Source organism: Triturus cristatus, chromosome 4_2 (assembly GCF_964204655.1).
Source record: "Triturus cristatus chromosome 4_2, aTriCri1.1, whole genome shotgun sequence".
Lineage (NCBI taxonomy): Eukaryota > Metazoa > Chordata > Amphibia > Caudata > Salamandridae > Triturus > Triturus cristatus.
In genome coordinates, this window is record NC_140586.1 from 877940544 (window position 1) to 877962315 (window position 21772).

At 46.6% G+C, this 21772-nt stretch overlaps 1 protein-coding gene across 6 annotated transcripts in view; it reads left to right on the forward strand.

Annotated features, from left to right (window-relative positions):
- DMAP1 (DNA methyltransferase 1 associated protein 1) overlaps nucleotides 1–21772 on the forward strand; it is a 396892-nt gene that overhangs the window by 193445 nt on the left and 181675 nt on the right. For all 6 annotated transcript variants that reach the window (XM_085602888.1, XM_085602887.1, XM_085602892.1 and 3 more), the window contains exon 9: nucleotides 7591–7662. In XM_085602888.1, the coding sequence (XP_085459014.1) occupies nucleotides 7591–7662 (72 nt within the window). The remainder of the gene's footprint in view (nucleotides 1–7590; nucleotides 7663–21772) is intronic.

Sequence of the window (21772 nt, forward strand, 5' to 3'; positions counted from 1 at the left end):
GGGGGTGTTCCCACCCCAGAGCAGGGACCCAGTGGTCCCTGCCCTTTACCTACCTGTAACGCCCCTAAATTTAGTATTTAGGGGCACCCTGAACCTTCCTTCCTTAGATTCCAGATTCCGAAACAGCAAAGAAGATCAAGAAACAAGACGACCTGCCGTGCAGCTGCTAACAAGAGGAAGACACCAACTGCTTTGGCCCCAGCCCTACCAGCCTGTCGACCCTCAAACCTGCTCCTGCTAAATCCAGGCATCTCCCATGGCCAGCAACCTCACAAACCCCAGAGGACCGGGCTACCTTGTGACTTTGATCATCTAGGACCCCCACGAGCAGTGGCACTGGTCAAAGCAAGTAACTAACCCCTGGCACCAGCCAGGAACCGCGAACCCTGCACACTCTGCACCCGCCAAGCCTGGCCTGTGCTGGAGTGGACAAAGACCCTGAGGACGTCCCCCCGGCGACTGTGTCCCCGAATCTGGCACCCAAGGACCCACCTCGACGCTGCTGAAGACGCCTGCAGCCTCAGAACTAGGGGCCCCCCAACCGCGATCAACAGAGGGTAAGATTTCCCGACACCAAAAGGCACCCCTGCACCCGGCGCCCTGCGGCCCCCTGTGCCCGACTCCTGGGTACGTACCTATCCTCCAACTACCCAACTTACCTCTCGAAGTGGTGATCACACCTGAAGAATCTCCGTCCCCGAGCTTTGCAGCCTTTGTTCGTCCTTGAGCTTTTTCATTGCAATCCATTGAGCGCCCGACGGCTGAAAAGCACCCTGCACCCATCCGCCCGAGTGGCCCTGGCAGTGCAACTTCTACTCCTACCTACTTCCCCATTTGTCCTGAGCAAGTGACCAGGAGTCCAGCTCCCACAGCCGTGTGGCCTGCTAGTGAGCAGCCACCAACCAAGGGCCCCCTGCCTTCCATAGGATAACATTGGGCCTAACTCACTCTGCACCCGGCTGCCCCTGTGCCGCTGAGGGTGTGACAACTGTACTTACCTGACCCTGGGAGACCCCTGAGTGTATGCCCTGAACCTTAACTCTGCCAATCGAGTACTTACCCAAAAGCCGAAAACTCACTTTTCTTCCATAAGGTAACATTGACTGGTTTCTCTTGAAATTTCTTCTGTGTGGAGTTTCTAAACTTTAAAATCATCACCTAAAATCAACCGTGTAACGAAAATGGAAATACTCACCTGCTATTAGGAGAGATCCCAGTGCTGGATCTTGGTGCCCAGCACTGACCTTGAAAAGTACTTACAACCGTACTTACCACTAACTCAATTTTCTTCCATAGGAAACCATCGACTGTTTTTCTGTGAAATTTCTTCTAAGTGTCGATTTTTGCAAACTACAAATATTCTTTAAAAATCATACCACTGTGAAAACGTAATTACTTACCTGTTTTTGATAGATGTCCCAGTACTGAGTCTAGGAGCCCAGCACTGGATTACAAAAGTAACGAGAACATACTTTACCCGTAACTTGAATTTTCTTCCATAGGAAACCATAAAGTGGCGATTTTGAAAATGTATAAATATTTGTTAAAAATCGCCTGTATAACTTAAACGCAGTTTCTCAACTGCTTACAGGTGGTACACTAGTGCTGGATACAGGATCCAACACTGACCTAGAAAAAGTAACCATAACCCCACTTACCTGGTAAGTGAATTTCCTCCCATAGGATAACATTGGTAATTTGATTAGAAAAAGTTTCCAAGTGTCAACTATTAAAATAGCAAAATATTGCTTAAAAATCACAACAGTAACTAAAACTTATTTACTCATTTGTTTCCAAGAACTGCCCCAGGACTGAATCTAGGATCCAGTCCTGGAGTTAGAAAAGTAATCCTGAGAGTAATCAATTGCATATAACTTAAAATTCCCATTGAGCTCAATGTATTATTGTTTTTGAAATTGTGTTGCCTATTGCAGCAAACTGTAACTATTTCCTGCAACAGTCAATTGCCTATTGCAAAGTATTTAACTAAAGAATCTCATTCTGAGAAAGTATATTTTGATACCTATTGTTGGTTCTAAAATAAAACAACCATATATTTTTATATACAAACCATTGGCCTCAAGTTCAGTTCTTGAGTGTGTGAGACCCATTTGCTGACTGAGTGTGTGCAACAAATGCTTTACACTGTCCTCTGATACTGCCTTACTCTCTAAAGTGGTAGCTTGATCGAGAAGTAAGGTTATATCTAACTTTAGCCTCTGCCAAACCTCTGGGGACTGTGGACTCTGTACACCCTGTACCTATTTGGGAACAGTATATACAGAGCCACTTTCCTACAGTACCCGCGTGTTCTTTTCCACCTGTTGCTGCTTCTTATATTTTTTAGGTCTTGCCTGACTCAGCGCATGCGCTGGTCTGGCGAGACATTTTGTGAGGGCTCCAAAAAGTGCTACCAGGCCAGCCTAGAGCTACAGTGCATGTGCGCGGGCGCGCGCGTCGCGCTTTACTGCGATTGCTTTCACTTTCGCGGCCTCCCGTGAGGCTTCAATAGATTGCAGCAGTTAAAACAAGCATTGGCATAGCCAATAGGTCTCGCCTTTGGGACCTTATAAGTGTTTAGTTATGCAACTGTTGCATGGCTAAACACTTATAAGGTCCCAAAGGCGAGACCTATTGACTATGCCAATGCTTGTTTGGTTTGGTGTGAGGCTGTGGGGTCCCTCAGCTGCACTGAGCCTGCCCAAGCGCACCACGACTCCAGCTGGAGTCACTTTGCTTGGCACCAGTCGCTGCGTACAGACGCCATGTCTCTCGTTGCTGCTTAAGGCCATGAGATCCCTGTGCTAAATCAAGCCGGTCCGACTCCTGTTTCGGAAGCACCATTATTTCTAGCTTTCACTGATTACGCATTTCCAGCACCTTGACTGGCTGCCCGCTAAGTCTATGTGAAATAAAAACAATAAAGTTACAACCTTGGTGGCGCAAAAAACTATAGCAGCACAGTCAGAGACTCCTTGTGAGACACCATCAGTGTCAGGGCCGGCAGGGAGGGCTGGGGGCTGCACAGTGTCAGGCTAGAGCCTGCGCTGCTGTAGAGGTCGCTGTGGCAGACTGTCAGAGCCTGATACTTTGTTTATGGTATGAGCATTGTCAGGCCGGACTCTCTGTGCCATGTGCATTCGGCGTGAGACTGACAACACCGAGAGGCGGGCCCAGCTTCACCTGGATGCCGTGGTTGGCAGGCAGCCGTAGTATTACTCTTCCCCTCTGTGCCCGCACCCGAGGAGACAAGGTGGCGCCACGGCACAGCTGCCTGTGTGTGCTAATCTGCAGGAGGCACTACAGGTGCCGTGCAGGATGTTTTTGTGGGCAGGAAGAGCAGAAACCTATGGCACTCCCTTTGCCCCCGACCCCTAGCACTCACGGACATGTGTGTGTGCAATAGAGTTGGAATCTTGTCTAAGCGCAGTGCAGGGGCCTAACAGGCCGCACCGCCATTCAGTCTTAGGAGCTGAAATGCTGCGGAGTGCATCGGAGGGATCATGGCGACAAATGAGCTACTGCCATATGCCATAGGAGACAGCCAGTGTTAAACTGGCTGGATAACGTGTGAATTATTGCCAAATCAATTAAAACATTCTTTTTCGTGTTTCGACGCCCACAGCAGGCAGAGAGCGTGTGGGGCTGGTATCCTGTTGTCCACGCTGCGCCTCATTGGTTCTTCCCTCTCTGTATGCTACCAGCCATTAAAAGGGGTTTCAGCACGCATGACTGATACCAGGCAGCATGCTTTTTAATTTTCCAAAATCCTGCCGGAAAACAACAAACCCTTGAAACTGCTGTCAACCACAGTGAGACATCCTTAGGAGAAGAGGCTTGCCTCGGACTCTCCACCCCGAAGGCCCAAGAAACGTGGCAGCTGAAGAGGTGTAAACGAAGCATGGCCGAAGCGCTCAGCTTGGAGACCCCCAGGCACTTGTGAAACGGGAGCAGGCAGGTTCGTCACGCTGTGCACTGTGTTCATTTGATATTAGCAGCATAGGCTTAACTGTATTAGGTTAACACAAATGTAATGGCATGTAATGGTGGGGTAATGTACTGTAACTGCTCCCCTGTGACGCTGAGCTATAACTCAGTATTCATTTAAAAATCAATGTTTTGTTGGAAAACCGTGACCAGCGCTTTCTGGGTTGGGAATTGTGAGAAAGTGGCTCTGTATATACTGTTCCTTAATAGGTACAGGGTGTACAGAGTCCACAGACCCCAAGGGTTTAACAGAGGTTAAAGTTAGATATAACCTTACTCTCCAAAGTGGTAGCCTGGTCGAGCAGTAAGGCAGTATCAGAGGACAGTGTAAAGCATTTGTTGTACACACTCAATAACTGAACTCTAGGCCAATGGTTTGTATATAAAAAATATATGCTTGTTTTATTTTAGAACCAACACTTGGAATTAAAATATACTTTCTCGACAGGAGATGTTTCATAAAAATACTTTTGTATATGCAATAGACTTTTTAGTAAACCGTTACAAGTAGTTGCAGTAAGCAACTCTATTTCTAAACACAATACATTGAGCTCAATGATAAATTCAAGTTATATGCAACAGATTACTTTTTAGATTACTTTTGTAATTCCATGACTGGATCCTAGATTCGGTCCTGGGTCAGTTCTCAGAATCAGTTGATGAAAGTCGACTTTGGTACTGTAATGATTTTTAACTAATATTTAGCTATTGTAAAAGTTAACACTTAGAAAATATTTCAGAGCAAACAATCAATGATTCCCTGTGGAAGAAAATTCAGGTTATAGGTACAGTAGGTTATCGTTACTTTTGTAATCCAGTACTGGGTGCCTAGACTCAGTACTGGGACCTTTATCCAAACCAGGTAAGTAATTACGTCTTCAGATGTTATACGATTTTTGAAGAATATTTAGAAATTGCAGAAATCAACACTTAGAAGAAATTTCACAGAAAAACAGTCAATGGTTTCCTATGGAAGAAAAATGAGTTAAAGGTAAGTATAGTTGTGGGTACTTTTCAGAGTCAGCGCTGGGCACCAAGATCCAGCACTGGGAGCTCACCTAAGAGCAGGTGAGTAAATTTGTTTTTGTCACTCGGCTGATTTTTGGTGAATATTTGAACATTTGAAAAGTCCACACTTAGAAGAAATTTCAGGAAAAAGCCAGTCAATGTTACCCTATGAGGAAAATAGAGTTTGCGGTTTAAGGGTAAGTACTCGACTGGCAGAGTTGAGGTTCTGGGCACAGACTCAGGGGTCTCCCAGGGTCAGGTAGGTACAGTTGGTTCACCCTCAGCGACTCTAGGGCGGCCGGGTGCAGAGAGAGTTAGGCCCAATGTTATCCTATGAGGGATAGGGGGGCCTTGTTTGGTGGCTGCTGTCTGGCAAGCCACGCGGCTGTGGGAGCTGGGCTCCTGGTCACTTACTCAGGGCAAGTGGGAAAGTAGGAAAGTGTAGAGTTTTCACTGCCAGGGCCACTCGGGCGGCTGGGTGCAGAGGGCTTTTGAGCCTTCGGGCGCTCAATGGATTTCAATGGGAAATCTCCGGTTTGGAAAAAGACTGCAGGCTCGGGGACGAGGACTCTTCAGGTGCCACCACCACTTCTAGAGGTAAGTTGGGTAGTTGGAGGATAGGTAGGTACCCCGGGATTGGACACAGAGGGCCGTGGGGCGCTGGGTGCAGGGGTGCCTTTTGGTGTCGGAAAATCTTACCCTCTGTTGATCGCGGTTGGGGTGGCACACTGTTCTGAGGCTGCAGGCTTCTTCAGGATTGTCGAGGGGTTCCTTGGGTGCCAGACTCGGGGTCACAGTCGCCGTGGGGTCGTCCTCGTGGGTTTAGTTCACTCCGGCCAGGCTTGGCTGGTGCAGAGTGGGCTGGGATCGCGGTTCAGGGCTGCTGCCAGGGGTGAAAGGTAGGTTCTGAGTAGAGCCTCTACTCATGGGAGTCCCAGGGGATCAGAGTTCAAAGGTAGCCAGGTCCTCCGGGGTTTCTGAGGTTGCTGGCCACAAGAGATGCCGGGTTTGGAGCAGGAGCAGGTCCGAGGTCGACAGGCCGGTAGGGCTGGGGCCAAAGCAGTTGGTGTCTCCCTCTCCTTCACAGCTGCAGGGCAGGTCTTCTTTTCTTCTCGCTCTTCTTGTAATTTCGGAATCTGGAATCTAGGGAAGGAAGGTTCAGGGTGCCCCTAAATACTAGATTTAGGGGCGTTACAGGTAGGTGAAGGGCAGGGACCAATGGGCCCCCGTTTTGGGGTGGGTACACCCCCTATCCTGCCTCTCTCCTGTGGGATGGGGGCAGTAGCCTAGTCCTGATAGGGTAGGGCTCCCCATCTTCAAGATGACGAGAGCCCGGAGATGTGCTTCACCTCGCCTCCCCCACCTGAGGGGTGGGGTTGGCAGGCTGGCACACCCCCCTGTCCTTATTTGGGGTTTCCGGCCAAAGCTTCCCGCCAGAGTGGGGGTTGCAGGGGCCTGGGGAAGCTCACAGAGGCGGCATGCCTTTGAAGCAGGAATTGACCTGGGCACTGTAGGGGCACAGGGCTCCTGCTCCTGTGCCCACACCATTGGCATAGGGCACCCAGCTAGAGGGGTGACGGATGTATGCCATGGCAGTGTAGGTGATGGGCATGGCACACAGGGATGTGTGCCATGTCGACTTTGTTTTGGTTTTGCACCCAAACACTCAGCCTGCAAAGGCAGTGTGTGTGTGTGTGTGTAAGGGTACAGGGCCTCTAAGGGTGGCACAAGGTGTGCTGCAGCTCTAGAGGTCTCCCTTGGTCACAAAGCCCTGGGTACTTAGGGTACCATTTACTAGGGCCTGACATGTGGCCAGGGTTTGCCAATTGGGGTTTGGTTTGTTTTAGGGAAGGAACATAGGCCCTGGGCACCTGATTGGCAGGTGTCCAGGGCACACTCAGTCAAAGTACATTCAGCAATTCAGCAAAAAGTGGGGGCATACCATGCAAGAAAGATGGCACTTTCTCACACATTGCAGTAGTATTGCTTGTTTTGGGACACCACAGATAAAAAAGTATGCCCAGTTAGGATTCTGCTCAGAACTGACTGAAACTGTATCCCTTTTTTCTGCTTCTCTCTGTGCTCTTGCACCTGTCAAGTTTATAATGTACTTTTGCGTATTGGCTGAAAGATTTTTCCCACTAGCACTGTTCCAACTGTCTTCACGGTTTAGAACTCAAATCATAATTGTCTGTTTTATTGAAAAATTACACTACGTCCAACCAAGATACATTTTTAAATTAAAAAGAAAACTGAGCAAAGTTTTTGTTTCAGTGTTAAATCATTTTCTGTGTTTAGTGTTTTCAGTCTTCCGTGACATTTTCTGGAATACATATAAAAATGTTACTTACTTTTTTAAAATGTCTAATCATTTGACTCCCAAATTTAATATTTCTTTCATTAACTGTTGAGCATATAGAGAGTTGTCTCTTCATTAGGCTTGAAAGAAACAGTCTCTGTAGGGCCTTGAGTCAGAATTGCTGAATCTTTCCTGTTCCATGGGTTTCAGTCATTCGTACAGGTAGTTTTTGGATCTCAGTTGCAGATGCTTGCTTATGTATCCTCTTTATCTATCTCCATTCCATTTTCTTTCAGTCCCTTCCCGAGACTGCAGGCATTAAGTTCCCAGACTTCAAATCTGCTGGTGTCACACTTCGCAGTCAGAGGGTAAGTCCCTTTATCAGGAATAATGCTTATTGTATTTGGTTTTCTGTAGTTGTTTTGGAAAAAAAAAGCGAAGCAGTGTGTGATTTTTGTGTTCATGTTTGCGTTTCTAATGGCAGTTTGTGATGATCAGTGAAGAGGCCTGCAAAGAGATACAAGTTACTTATGTTTTCCAAGAAATAACCTAGCCCACTGCAATGGTGGTACTGTCATTATCTAATAATCATTGATTGTCATCTACAGTTTAAAACAAATATTAGTTTCCATCGTAAGTGAATAATCGGTTACTCAAAGGTTTTGATTTCAGCTAATTTATCACATTTCCCCTGACGATAGGTGTATTTAGGCATCAAGGTGATGATAATTTTGCTCTGTGGCTGATAGTAGCCCCAGCTGATTAAGAGGGCAAGGGCTTCGATCTTCTTCGACTGTATACAAGTGATAAAGGAACTACAATTAATCATAACTGATCATTATACTGCACACAATATTGCATTTCCTTTAGACAATCTGTATAGATAATCTGTACCATTATACAAATCGACTATCTAAATGTGAATTGGCCTTATACCCACGAAGGTAGGCCGGTTTCTGAACTACTAAGCACCCCTCCCTCTTAAGATAAGCTTATGTAACTCCAGCCCAGTTTTGGCCTTGTTGAGCATCAGCAGTGAAATATAGCATCAGTCATCTGACACAGCGACTTCATAACTCACATTTTGGCATTACTCTGCCGCTGATGATAAAAAATGCTACGAATTTAAGTGTAATTGAAGTAGATTGAAGGTAATGCTTTTCTATGTTCTACAAATGTTTAGTTTCATTTTTTATGTAAAATTATTAGTGCTCTAAAAGCACCATTTTGTTTCAAGAGAGAACATGTACTTTAGAGGATGCCTAACCTGTCACCTTGTCTAAATGCTTGCTGTCTTGAGTCTTGGAGGGCCTCCCATCGAGACAGCACTTGGATAGGTAACGTTCTTATTTTTCTGTTGGGAAAGGATGCTTCAAGAGAGACAAACACCTGCTCCTTCCCCCTTCTATCTTTCGTATATCGCCCACCATCATCTCCGACTTAACCTCGATGTAGTATCTTGGTATAGTGTTGTTCTTGCCTTTCACTTCTCCATCAGTGGAACACTGTGGAGATGATGTAATGTGGAATGTTCATCGATGAAACCCACAGTTGGAGTTGGGCTGAGCGCCTTGCTGGCTGCTCCTGGTGGGGCTGGATTTCATCTGTTTCACTGCTGAATACTACTGTACTACTGATCCTGTAACCAACTTGAATAAATCTTCTTGAATCATACCTACCAGCGTGGACCAGATTACTACACTCGACTATTGCCATCTATCAGTCTTAAAGATGAATTGACACTGTGAGCTACATTTTGAGGATAATATTGTGACTGCTGCCAAATTTAAGAATTATGGCAAAATGAACTGTACTGCTGCCTTTTGAGCCCCATTAATTTGATTTTGATGACCAACTCATGTGAGGTGTGATTTTGGGCTCATCTACTTAAAGGCGCTCTGGGATTGTGAAGCAAAGTTGTACATCCCGAACATTGACAGGAGTCACAGACCTTGCTTAAGTCCTTTTCCAAGTCAAGTGTGCAGAATGTTCCTGCGACAGGTCTTCTTTGCGGTCGAGGTCATGCGGTCAGCCAAACTCAAGTTTAAGAAGAAGCATAAGAAGTTGAAGCGGGACTCTACCTCATCCTGCTTTTCTCTGTCTAAGGAAAAGTCAAGGTCATGAGAGTTCCAGCAGATATTGCCCCCGATCGAAGAGACTATTCATCCACTGGTCCCAATTTTCTCTGAATTTCCTGGGCCATTGGTGATGTCACAGCAAGTTGAGGATGTTAGAGGCCATGGTGCGTATTTTTATCATTCTTCTAGCTTAGTTGCGCATTCGAGCTCCAATGATCTGCACGTGTCTCCATTCGGGTTACTGCTGGCGGATACGCCCTCCGTGCCACTTGAGCACCTGGAACCCATTTCACATTCCACATCAACTCTGGAGCCAACTTTCGTTCCGGCTCCAAGACCTGCACTGGTCCCTTCTTCATAGACTTCGAACTCCAGTCAACCTTGAGCCGCGTTCACTTGGACCCCGACCAAGGTCCTGCTTTGATTCAACTCCAGTCCTCCTGGCTCCCGTACAATCTGATCCTAATAAAATACTCCCTTTGCCACAGAGCCATCTTTAGAGGCTCCTTTACCCTTTTGGCTCCATCACCCCTTTGGCTCGTAGACTGACCAGATTTTAACTCCACCCGATAAGGGAAATGGTGATGATGGGGATGATTTTCCCTCACATTACGACAATAGTCTATATATAGACTTACAGGAGTCCAGTAGGCTTGACTTACGGTTGATTTTGCCTCTTGGACCCGTTTGGAGAGTGCTTCATTTTCCATAGTGATTAGACAAGCAGCTGAGGTTCTGGACCTACAGTTGCCTTCTGTTTAAGTCAGGACAAATGTCCATCCTCATCTGAGTGCTACTGATGCTGTTAAAGTCACTTGGGCTAAGCTTTGCTCGGACTCTCTTTAAACAGGCAGGTGGCCAGACACTATGGGCCGGTGCCTTTTGGCCCGCATTATCTTTTGGAGCATCTTACTCCTGAGAGTTTGGCGTTCCAGGCTTCCACCAGCAAAGTGAATCCAAATGCATTCCCCAAGACTCCTCCAGACAGGGAATCGAAAAGGATTGAGTAATTCATGAAGTGAATGTTTTCTTTGGCCAGTTGACACAGAAGTCAGTCTGCTCCATTTTAATCTGTTGGAGTTGGGGGTCATTTCGCCGGGCATTGAAGACCTTACTGCCATCCATACAGGGAAACCTAGTGCAAGTTCATATACAACACCAGTGGCATTTGGTACTGTAAGAAGAAAGCAGAGTGGGGTTGTGTAACTAGAGGCACAGCACCTCTGGAGTTGGCTTGAGTGTCAAGGCATCTCCCTAATTGTGAATCCCTAATGGGATCTTTAAATGCCAGGGTTGATAAGCTCAGTTGGTGATGCCTGGCAGATCACTAATGGCGGTTGCACAGGTGGAGCAGGGCATCTTCCAACAGTGGGGAGCCCTGGCTGGATCTTTTTGCCAATGTCAAGAATGTCAGTAGCAAAACGTCTGCATGTTGCATTTCTCAAGGACGCTATCACTAGGAGATGCATCAGGCTGGAGGGGAGCATGGAACTGCTGCACACCTTTCCGCCCCTGACTGTCCTGCTCCGAGTTCTGAAGGTCAGGAACGACCAGCCCAAAGTCATCATAGTAACTCAGGGGCCATGAGAGTGTGGTACCTGGAACTTCTTGGAATGAGCATCTGTCCTTCGATCAGGGAACCGCTTTTGGTGAATAGGTTGTTGCAGCAGCAGGGCAGGATTCTGCACCCGAATCCCCCCAATCTGTACCTCTATACATAGAGATTGAGAGGAGGCAGTTGATTGCGTTTGATCTACCACCTGAGGTTGTGGAGGTCATTGGTCCTTGTTAAAATCACCTGTTGTGATGCGGTTTATTAATGGACTCTCTCTCTCTCTCTCTCTCTCTCTCTCTCTCTCTCTCTCTCTCTCTCTCTCTCTCTCTCTCTCTCTCTCTCTCTCTCTCTCTCTCTCTCTCTCTCTCTCTCTCTCTTCTCTCTCTCTCTCTCTCTCTCTCTCTCTCTCTCTCTCTCTCTCCCCCCTCTCTCCCTCTCTCTCTCTCTCCCTCTCTCCCTCTCTCCCTCCCTCTCCCTCTCTCCCTCTCTCCCCCTCTCCCCCTCTCCCCCTCTCTCCCTCTCTCCCCCTCTCTCCCTCTCTCCCCCTCTCCCTCTCTCCCCCTCTCCCCCTCTCCCCCTCCCTCTCCCTCTCCCTCCCCCTCTCCCCCTCCCTCCCCCTCTCCCTCTCCCTCCCCCTCTCCCCCTCCCTCTCCCTCCCCCTCCCCCTCTCCCTCTCCCTCTCCCCCTCTCCCTCTCCCGTTTCTAATGCCACTGTGGGATTTTAAGCTGCTCCTCCCGTTACTCATGCTCTCCGTTTAAGCCAGTGCAGTGCTGCGTGTGGAGTGTTCTGAGACTCATGACTCACCTCTTCACTTTCGCTTGTTTTGTGAGTGAACTTCAGCCTCTCAGTGCATCCACTCTGCACCACCTTTTTTCCAGACCAACTGGTGATAATGACCAGGGTAGCATTTTTGACTAAATTTATGACTCCTGTTCATGTTGGAAAATCCATCATCCTTCTGTGTTCTTTGCTCCGCCTCACCTCTCGGCGGAGATAGTCCATTATTTGAACTCCAAAAAGAGCCTTGAGCTTTTAGATCAATTGCACCAAAGACTATCGGGTGAAATTGCATCAAAGACTTCGGGTGTATGATCAGCTTTCTGTGGCTTCACCAGGGCAAAGGCTGCTACTAGTGTGTTGATATTCAGATCTGTCTAACTACCTATAACCACAAGAGTAGAAAGGGGTAGATAAACCAGCGCACGTCCTCCCAGAGCTCTAAAGAAAAACACAAAACGATTGGTCTCTAATTAGGAAGAGTTAATAACCAACAATACCTAGGGATAATATCCTTTAGGAGCCACCGCACCTTTCGTGTTTTTCATCATCTGTCTGACTGCGACATGGGCATCAATGTACACCTTAATGAAGCACTACTGTCTTGACAGCTGGGTCTGAAGGGAAGGGCATTTTCATCCATTCAGTCCTGCAGGCCATTTTATTCTGACTCCATGCCACAGACCTTCCACCTTGGGAGGTACTGCTTTGCTAACTCTTCTAAAGGTGAGGAATCTGTGATTAGAAGTATCCTTTGAAAGAATACATTAACCTTCAGTAATGCTCTTTTTGGTGGATACTTGCCTAACTGTAGATTCCACACTGTCCTCCTCCTTCTCTCTTCTGTTGAGTGGTCTTGTTTTACGCACTAGAATTGAGTTGTTTTCCCTGTGTGATGTCTGACTGCGCCCTGGAGGTCGTTGTGTGTGGTAGCCATCATCAGATTCTTTTTTCCGCCGTTGGGTCTGAAAGCAAGATGGGCCGCTCCGAAAATCTTTCTGGAAAAAAACAGAAAAGAAGAAAAAGAGTCAAATTCGAGTGGACTCCACGGTCTAGCGACACCGTAACCTGAGAGAACAGAACTCCGAGATCGACATCAAGGATCGACAAATGGTGAGGTGGGGGACATGGAAAATACCCCCCTTCAAATTCTGCCCCAAGTGCCACCACAAGTTCGCACAACGCAACCCACACAACGCGTGCAACCTCTGCCTACCCAAAGACTATAAGGACAGGGACTGTGAGGCATGCACAGTGTTCCAGCGGAAAACACTCAGGACACGCCGATAGCAGAGAGAGGCCCACTACGCAACGATGTCACAGACTTCGAAGAAAACGTTCCTGAAGGTCCTAGGCCTTTCCAGTGATGAAGAGGACAAGGGAGTTCCGGCAGAATCGACTCACGAAGGATCGGACGTCGAAATTCTGGAAGGAGACTCCCAAAATACCACATGCCCACAAGAAGTCGGGCTATCCAGGGAAGAAGACGAATAAGGTAAGACACCATACACATCCGTTGGAACCGAAGGGTCACGAGAGCAAGACACAGCCTAAGGCATCCCCGAGGCCAAAGAAAAAGGCGATCGAAGGCCAGCTGGGATCCAAAGAACCCCACAGAATCCTACTAATGGACACCGTTTAGGGGAAAACACACAAGATGCCGAATACGAGGGTCGAAACCAGAGGCAAGTGCGAACAAGAAAAGAAATTCTCCGGTCTCCAATGCCCAGAGAGCCCTCGAAGTCGAGAAAAAGAGAAAACTACTTGAAGCCGAAATGGCGACGCTCCTCCAGAAGAAGGAGTTTGACGCTCTGCTAAAGGACTGATGAATTCCAAAAGTCCCGGCCACTGAAGCAGACAACGTCGACGCTGAAAGAGCAGAAGACGCCAAAGGAGAAGAAGAGGAGATTTTCCCATCACCCCCAACCCCGAACCTCACGAGGAAGATCTCGAGGAGTACATAAACGCTCCTGAAGAGGAGGAAGCCTCTGAAAATTTCAAGAATACGTGAAATGACCTCGACACCGAAATTCCAGAAGAGGAGATCTGCTGCTATCTCTCGAAGGCCTCCCAACCAGATGATATAGCCTTCTACAATGGCCTAGTTGACACTTTTGGAGTCCCCCTCGAAGATGAGGAGACGCATGTTTCCTTTTAGAAACATTAGCCCCAGCCAACAAGGGGACACCATACCTGCCAATGCTGCCAAGCATTCTAGACCAAGGCAAAGAAGCCTTTAAGGAACTAGCCTCAAGCAAAGGGTTAACACCAAGGGTCGAGAAGAAGTACAAAGCCTCCTCCAAGGACCCTAAGTATATTCAAGGGAACACTGTGCCTGACTCCAGCCTCGTCACCACGGCCAGAAGGAGAGCAAATGCCCTCTCTAACAGTGGACCTCCGCCAGAGAAAGAAAGCAAACAAATGGATATGATTGGCAGGAAGATGGAAAAAGAGGCAGTGACTCAGTGGCACATTGCAAACTCTAATGCCCTGCTGAACAGGTACAGACACCAGCAATGGGATGTCATCGAGGTTCTCCTCAACATGCTCCCCGAGGAGGACAAGAAAAAAGCTAAATCTATTGTCCAGGAAGGCAAAAACATCGCAAACACATTCCTTAAATCTGCACTATATGCAGCAGACACTGCCAGCAAAACAATGTGCACAGGCACCACCCTAAGAAGGCATGCCTGGCTTAGAATTTCAGATTTTAAGCAGGAGGTTCAAAACCTCCATCATCAACAGGCCCTTTCACAGGGGAGACACTAGTTGGAAAGGAGGTGGAAGAATCTCTTTTTTTTTTTTTTTTAAACCGAGAGAGAGGGACCCCCAAACCAAGGGAGAGGGGTACCAAGCAGGACCGTAGTCAAAAAGAAAGACCTCCCTTGGATCTGTATATATCACTCGTCATTCAAACACATTGGTCTTACATTCACAGGATGAGATTCGGCATCAACGAAGCAAACTAATTCCTTAATAGCAGATTTATTCAAATTAGTCACAGATATCACAAAAAATGTAAAATGTTGTACACATACATTAAAAAATAAACAATTTTCCAAATATTAAAACAAGAATTAAAACTTCTTTATGCAATTCATAGACAGATAATGTAACAAATCACCATCAATATACATACAAATTATACAATTGGGAAAAAAAGAGAACAGGACAAATAATCCTACTCAAAAATAGGAAATCGCTCAATCAAAAATGTATCGGTTGTGACCCCAATACGACACAACCACAAGTTCAACTGAATCAAAGGAATCCACTTCGCGGATATTACCAGACCCTAGCAAGGGAGCAACTAGATCCCAGATTTGGGACTGTTTTATCTTTACCGCCTTGGTTGCACATAAAGGAATTGGCCAAAGGTAACGCATTCGTAATATCTTAACTTTCATGAGGATATCCACGGAACAATGTATGTGTGAAGGGCTACGATCCAAACAAATCCTAAAGAATATACGAGATCCTCGGTGAAGCTCAGGTGCTGTAGCGGATGGAGGTTTGACAGGAGGGATCGCGATTCGTTGATATTTTTACAACTATTTTAAATATATAGAAATTGGGAACTTCAATTAATCCTGAGGAAGGTGTTGGCTAGATACTGTGGCCTACCGAAACGCGTCGATGCTCTAGTAAAAGGAAATCGTATATAATCTGCAATGACAATGGCTCTGTGACACGTATATTGTGGTTGTGTCGTATTGGGGTCAGAACCGATAAATTTTTGATTGAGCGATTTCCTATTTTTGAGTAGGATTATTTGTCCTGTTCTCTTTTTTTCCCAATTGTATAATTTGTATGTATATTGATGGTGATTTGTTACATTATCTGTCTATGAATTGCATAAAGAAGTTTTAATTCTTGTTTTAATATTTGGAAAATTGTTTATTTTTTAATGTATGTGTACAACATTTTACATTTTTTGTGATATCTGTGACTAATTTGAATAAATCTGCTATTAAGGAATTTGTTTGCTTTGTTGATGCCGAATCTCAGCCTGTGAATGTAAGACCAATGTGTTTGAATGATGAGTGATATATACAGATCCAAGGGAGGTCTTTCTTTTTGACTATGGTGGAAGAATCTCTCCAACAAATCAAAAAGGATAATGAGGCTGCAAGAGCAATGCGAGCCCTGCACCTTCAAAAGAGGTGGGTTTAACAGCAGAAAGCTCACAGGAAGATAAACATTTGTTCAAGGGCAGCAAATGTCACACCAGCAACAAGGCCAAGGGAATGGCCAAAAAACAAGCCAACAAACAGGATACCAAGGTTGGCAGCAACAGCCGAAGCAGTCCTTTTAAGGAAGATGCAGAGGCCAGCCTTTTAGAGGCAGAGGAAATGGCTCTAATTGACTCCTAGACAGACAAAAAACCACACCCAACACCAGTGGGAGGCAGACTATCACAATACATACAACAGTGGTGAAAAATCACCGCAGACAATCTGATATTAAATTTGGTAAAATACGGGTATTGCATAGAACTAACGAAAACACCACCTGCAAATCTACCTAAAATAAGGAAGTTCCTCAAATCAGAACTCATACAGCTAAATGCAGAAATCAAAGATCTTCTCCAAAAACAAGCAATAGAATTGGTACCAAGACCAGTTTTTTCAAAGGAAACTACTCACCGTATTTCCTGGTTCCCAAACAAGACTCATCACTGAGACCGATCCTGGACCGAAGGTTAATAAACAAATTCATTTTAACACAACATTTCAAAATGACTACTCTCCAAGAGATAATCCCACAAATTCAAAAAGGAGATCACATGGCAACAATAGACCTCAAGCACGCCTATTCACACATACCTATGAACAAGATCCACTGAAAATATCTCCGGTTTCTACACAAGGGGGCACACTACCAGTTCAAAGTACTGCCTTCCGGAATAAAATCAGCACCACAGGTCTTTACCAAGTGCCTAGCCACAGTCGCGGCACACCTGCAAAAGGATGGTATGCAGGTCTACTCCTACCTGGACGACTGGCTCGTAAAGGCAAGCACAAAACAAAAATGTCTCAGCCACATACAAACAGCAATCCACACGCTACAAAGACTAGGATTGTCAATAAATCACAAGCAATCCTCCACAAAGCCAGAAAGAGAAAAGATTTTCCTAGTTGCAAGGCTAGACTTAACGTGCGGGCTTGCGTAACGCAGAAAAGGATACAAGCTATGAAACAAGAAACCTCCCTCTACCGGAAGGGTCAATATGACAGTGAGGAGAGTCATGAAACTTATGGACATGATGGCGTCATGCATCCCACTCGTCCCTCATGCCCGCCTACATATGCGCGCCTTCCAGGAATGGCTTACCAACAGCTGGTCTCAAGCCACAGGGAGTTGGGAGGATCTAGTGGTTGTTACGCACAAGCTGCAAGCAGAGATACAATGGTGGGCATCCAACAACATAACACAGGGCAGACTGTTAGAAAAACACACCCACACTGGAAGGGTGGTGGTGTTCTCCCAGACATACACTGTGGTAGCTTGGCTCGAGTGGTCAGGAATCAGGCTCCGTGCTAAGCATACGACATACCCAAACAATAACCATGCGTGCATCCGTTCCAAAAACGACTCTACACCGTAAAAATTATGAAAATATCTTTCTTTATCTTCTTTTTCTCTTAGTTGCTGATTAGATAAATAATAACACAATCACAATATACAAACTTTTTAAATAGTGCAGGTCAAATAAAAACTGGCTTAATGATTCAATAAATAGGGGTGATCATAAATAAGGAAGGTATAAATATAAGTGCAGTACATACAGGCAATTAAATATTTTGAGGCAATAAATACTGTAAACCAATAAATATTGTGCATCAATAAATACTGTGGACCAATAAATACAGTGAAGCAATAAATAGGTTAAATACAATAAATACAGTGCCCCTAATAAATAATTAAAAGCTGACAGTGACACTCATAGAATCAGATCACATTTGAATTCCTAAGGGCTGATTTGGCCCAGGTACAGCTTGTGGGGATGTGGAAGGCTTGAGGGTGTCTACTCCCTGGCTTGGACAAGGCTGAGGCCTAAACTGAGGTAGATCAAGGGGGGGAATACCAGAGACCTGGCTCTCTCACTCCACACAACCCCTCTAAATTTGTCTCAGCTCACCCCCTGGCACAGTCAGGTTGGTTCCAGCACCTCCCTAGCCCCTTAGAGCAGTCTCTCAGGTCTCCACAGGGCCTTAGGCGCCCTCTACTCCACTTACTGCCCTTTTTCTGATGCTCCGACGCCGCTGGAGTCGTGTCGACGCCGTGAGGCGGTTCCGATTCGATGTCGGCGGCCTCGGCACAATGTCAGTTCTTGACGACGCCGGTAGGCGGTTCCGGTTTCGATGTCGGCGGCCTCGGTTCGATCTCGACCTCCGATTCGATGACGTCGGGCAGTCTTGGCTTGGTGTCGACGTCGGGCGGCTCCGGTCCAATGGCGACCTCGGATTCGATGACGTCGGCCGGCCTTGGCTCGATGTCGACTTCCGGCGGCTCCGGAGTGCGATCTCCACTCCCGACCTCCGGTGCTCCTCTCCTCAGGTTTCCGGCGACTCCGGAGTGCGACCTCCACTCCCGACCTCCGGCACGATTCTCCTCAGGTTCCGGCGACTCCGGAGTGCGATCTCCACTCCCGACCTCCGGCACGCTTCACCTCGGTCTCCGACGACTCCGGAGGGCGGACTTCACTCCTCCGATGACGCCGCTCACTCGACCTCGGGTGACTTCCTCCTCGACCTCTGGTACTCCTCACGACCTCTGACGGCGCCCTCTCTCGACCTCTGGCGGCTCCGGGTACGACGTCCGCTTTCCAGTCGGCGCCGCTTCTCCACCTCGGGCTCCAGGTCTCAGGCTACTCGACGTCGGACTCCAGGGAAACCAGTTTCCAGGTCAGGATCTTGCTGTTCTCTGTTTCTAAGGCCTGTTCCTGCTGTCCAGGTCCTTAGGATGGTTTTTCTTGCTTATTCCCACACAGGGCTCCAGGCTGGGCTCAGTCAGTAGGGACTAGTATCAAGGGTGGGTTTATGGACCCCACTCCAGGCACAAGTTTCCACCCCTGCTGCTTCACTCCTTCCTCCTTCAAGTTTCTACTGCTCTCTCCTCACCAGTCAGGTGCCAACTGCCAGCTCCAACTGCCAACTCTCTGTCTTAGCTTCCCAACATTCTAAACCGCCTCCAACTGTCACAGGGTTCTGGAATGTTCTGGAAGGTGCTGGTAGGTTCCAGTGGATGCTGGTGATATCACAGGTGGCCACCATTTTGTGCTCCAGGCCCTCAGACAGAAGTTTCAGGGGTAGCTAAAATGGCTCCCTGAATCTGTAGCAACACTAAAAAGTCTGGTGGTTCCCAAAAAGGAAAAATTCAAACAGGGTTTGAGGCAAAAGTGGGACAAAATAAATAATAATGATGAGGAGGGACCACCCAAAGGGCTGACAGGTCTAACACAGACCTTTTAAGAACCCAATTCCTTCTGTGACAATTACTAGAGACTCATCCCTCAACGGATGGGGAGTGCACTTCAAACAACTGAAAGTACCAGGTCAATGGAACGATCAAGATTCCATAAAACGTATAAATTACTCAGAAATGAAAACCATATTCCTGGAATTGAAAGCATTCCAAAAACACAAAAGGACAGTCTTGATTCAAACGGACAACACCACCACAATGTTCTACCTCAACAAACGGGGAGATATAAAATAATTTTGGCTAAGCAAGCTAGCACAGCAGATCTGGCAATGGGCAGTCCCTCAAGGAATCAATCTGCAAACAGTAATTCTATCGGGAGTGTACAACACAACAGCAGATCTTCGGAGCAGGCAAAACCGCTGCTCCGACGAGTGGGAATTGAAGCGCAAAACAGTACAATACATCTTCAAACTTTGGGGAACTCCAGTTATAGACCTGCTTGCAACAATACAGAACAAGAAATGTCAGTTCTTTGCCTCAAGGTTTCCTCACCTCTGTCAAAGGGGAATGCGCTTTCACTAAATTGGCCAAGGACATTTGCATACGCTTTTCCACCAATACCACAGTAAAGAGTGCAAGAGACCGCAAGATTACCGAGGACAAACCTAATTCTCATTGCCCCACAATGGCCGAGACAGACATGGTATTCAAGTCTGCTAGAACTGTCCAGAGGACAAATAATCAAAATCAGAGCAGGCAAGAACCTGTTGACAATGCAACAGGGCCAAATCTTTCATCCAGAACCAACTGCACTACACTTAGTGGCTTGGCACCTGAATACGTAGAGTTTGATCACCTCAACGTGCCTCAATGAACAATGGAAATTATAAAGGTAGAGTGAGAAAGTAGCTCTGTATATACTGTTCCCAAATAGGTACAGGGTGTACAGAGTCCACAGTCCCCAGAGGTTTGGCAGAGGCTAAAGTTAGATATAACCTTACTCTCTAAAGTGGTAGCTTGGTCGAGCAGTAAGGCAGTATCAGAGGACAGTGTAAAGCATTTGTTGTACACACTCAGTCAGCGAATGGTCTCACACACTCAATAACTGAACTCTAGGCCAATGGTTTATATATAGAAAAATATATGCTTGTTTTATTTTAGAACCAACAATTGGAATTCAAATATACTTTATCAGAATGAGATGCTTTATATAAATACTTTTGCAATATGCAGTTGACTTTTGTAAACAGTTACAAATGGTTGCAATAGGCAACACTATTTTAAACACAATAATGCATTGAGTTCGATGGAAGTTTCATTGAATTTGCCACAGATTACTTTTAGGATTACTTTTGGAATTCCAGGACTGGATCCTAGATTCAGTCCTGGGTCAGTACTTGGAATCAAGTGATAAAAGTCGACTTAATTACTTTGATGATTTTTAGACAATATTTTGCTATTTTAAAAGTTGACACTTAGAAAATATTTCATAGAAAACAGTCAATGATTCCCTATGGCAGAAAATTCAAGTTGCAGGTATAGTATGTTCTCGTTACTTTTGTAATCCAGTACTGGGTGCCTAGACTCAGTACTGGGACCTTTATCCAAAACCGGTAAGTAATTACGTTTTCAGATATTATACGATTTTTAAAGAATATTTAAAGATTGCAGAAATCGACACTTAGAAGAAATTTCACAGAAAAACTGTCCATCAATTGTTGTTTTTGCATTTGTCACCCCGAGTGGGACGGGTATGCTCAGACGTGAGTCCCGTGCTCTCCATGCCACTGGAATCAAGCTATCCTGGCTGAAGAGGGGTGAAACCCCGAAACCGGTCCTAGGATGCTTGTTCCAGTCCAGGGAGGACCTGGCTTGGCAGTTCGGGCTGGACTGTTCCCATGAGGCACAGGGTCAAGACTGATTTGCATATGGCTGGGTTCAAACTGGAATGGCATGGTGAGCAAAAAAAACGATGGATTTAGGCCCAGATCTCTGTGCTGGGGTGAATGTATGACATTGTTCTGCATTCTGTCCATCAATTGTTGTTTTTCATTTGTCACCCCGAGTGGGACGGGTATGCTCAGACGTGAGTCCCGTGCTCTCCATGCCACTGGAATCAAGCTATCCTGGCTGAAGAGGGGTGAAACCCCGAAACCGGTCCTAGGATGCTTGTTCCAGTCCAGGGAGGACCTGGCTTGGCAGTTCGGGCTGGACTGTTCCCATGAGGCACAGGGTCAAGACTGATTTGCATATGGCTGGGTTCAAACTGGAATGGCATGGTGAGCAAAAAAAACGATGGATTTAGGCCCAGATCTCTGTGCTGGGGTGAATGTATGACATTGTTCTGCATTCTGTCCATCAATTGTTGTTTTTCATTTGTCACCCCGAGTGGGACGGGTATGCTCAGACGTGAGTCCCGTGCTCTCCATGCCACTGGAATCAAGCTATCCTGGCTGAAGAGGGGTGAAACCCCGAAACCGGTCCTAGGATGCTTGTTCCAGTCCAGGGAGGACCTGGCTTGGCAGTTCGGGCTGGACTGTTCCCATGAGGCACAGGGTCAAGACTGATTTGCATATGGCTGGGTTCAAACTGGAATGGCATGGTGAGCAAAAAAACGATGGATTTAGGCCCAGATCTCT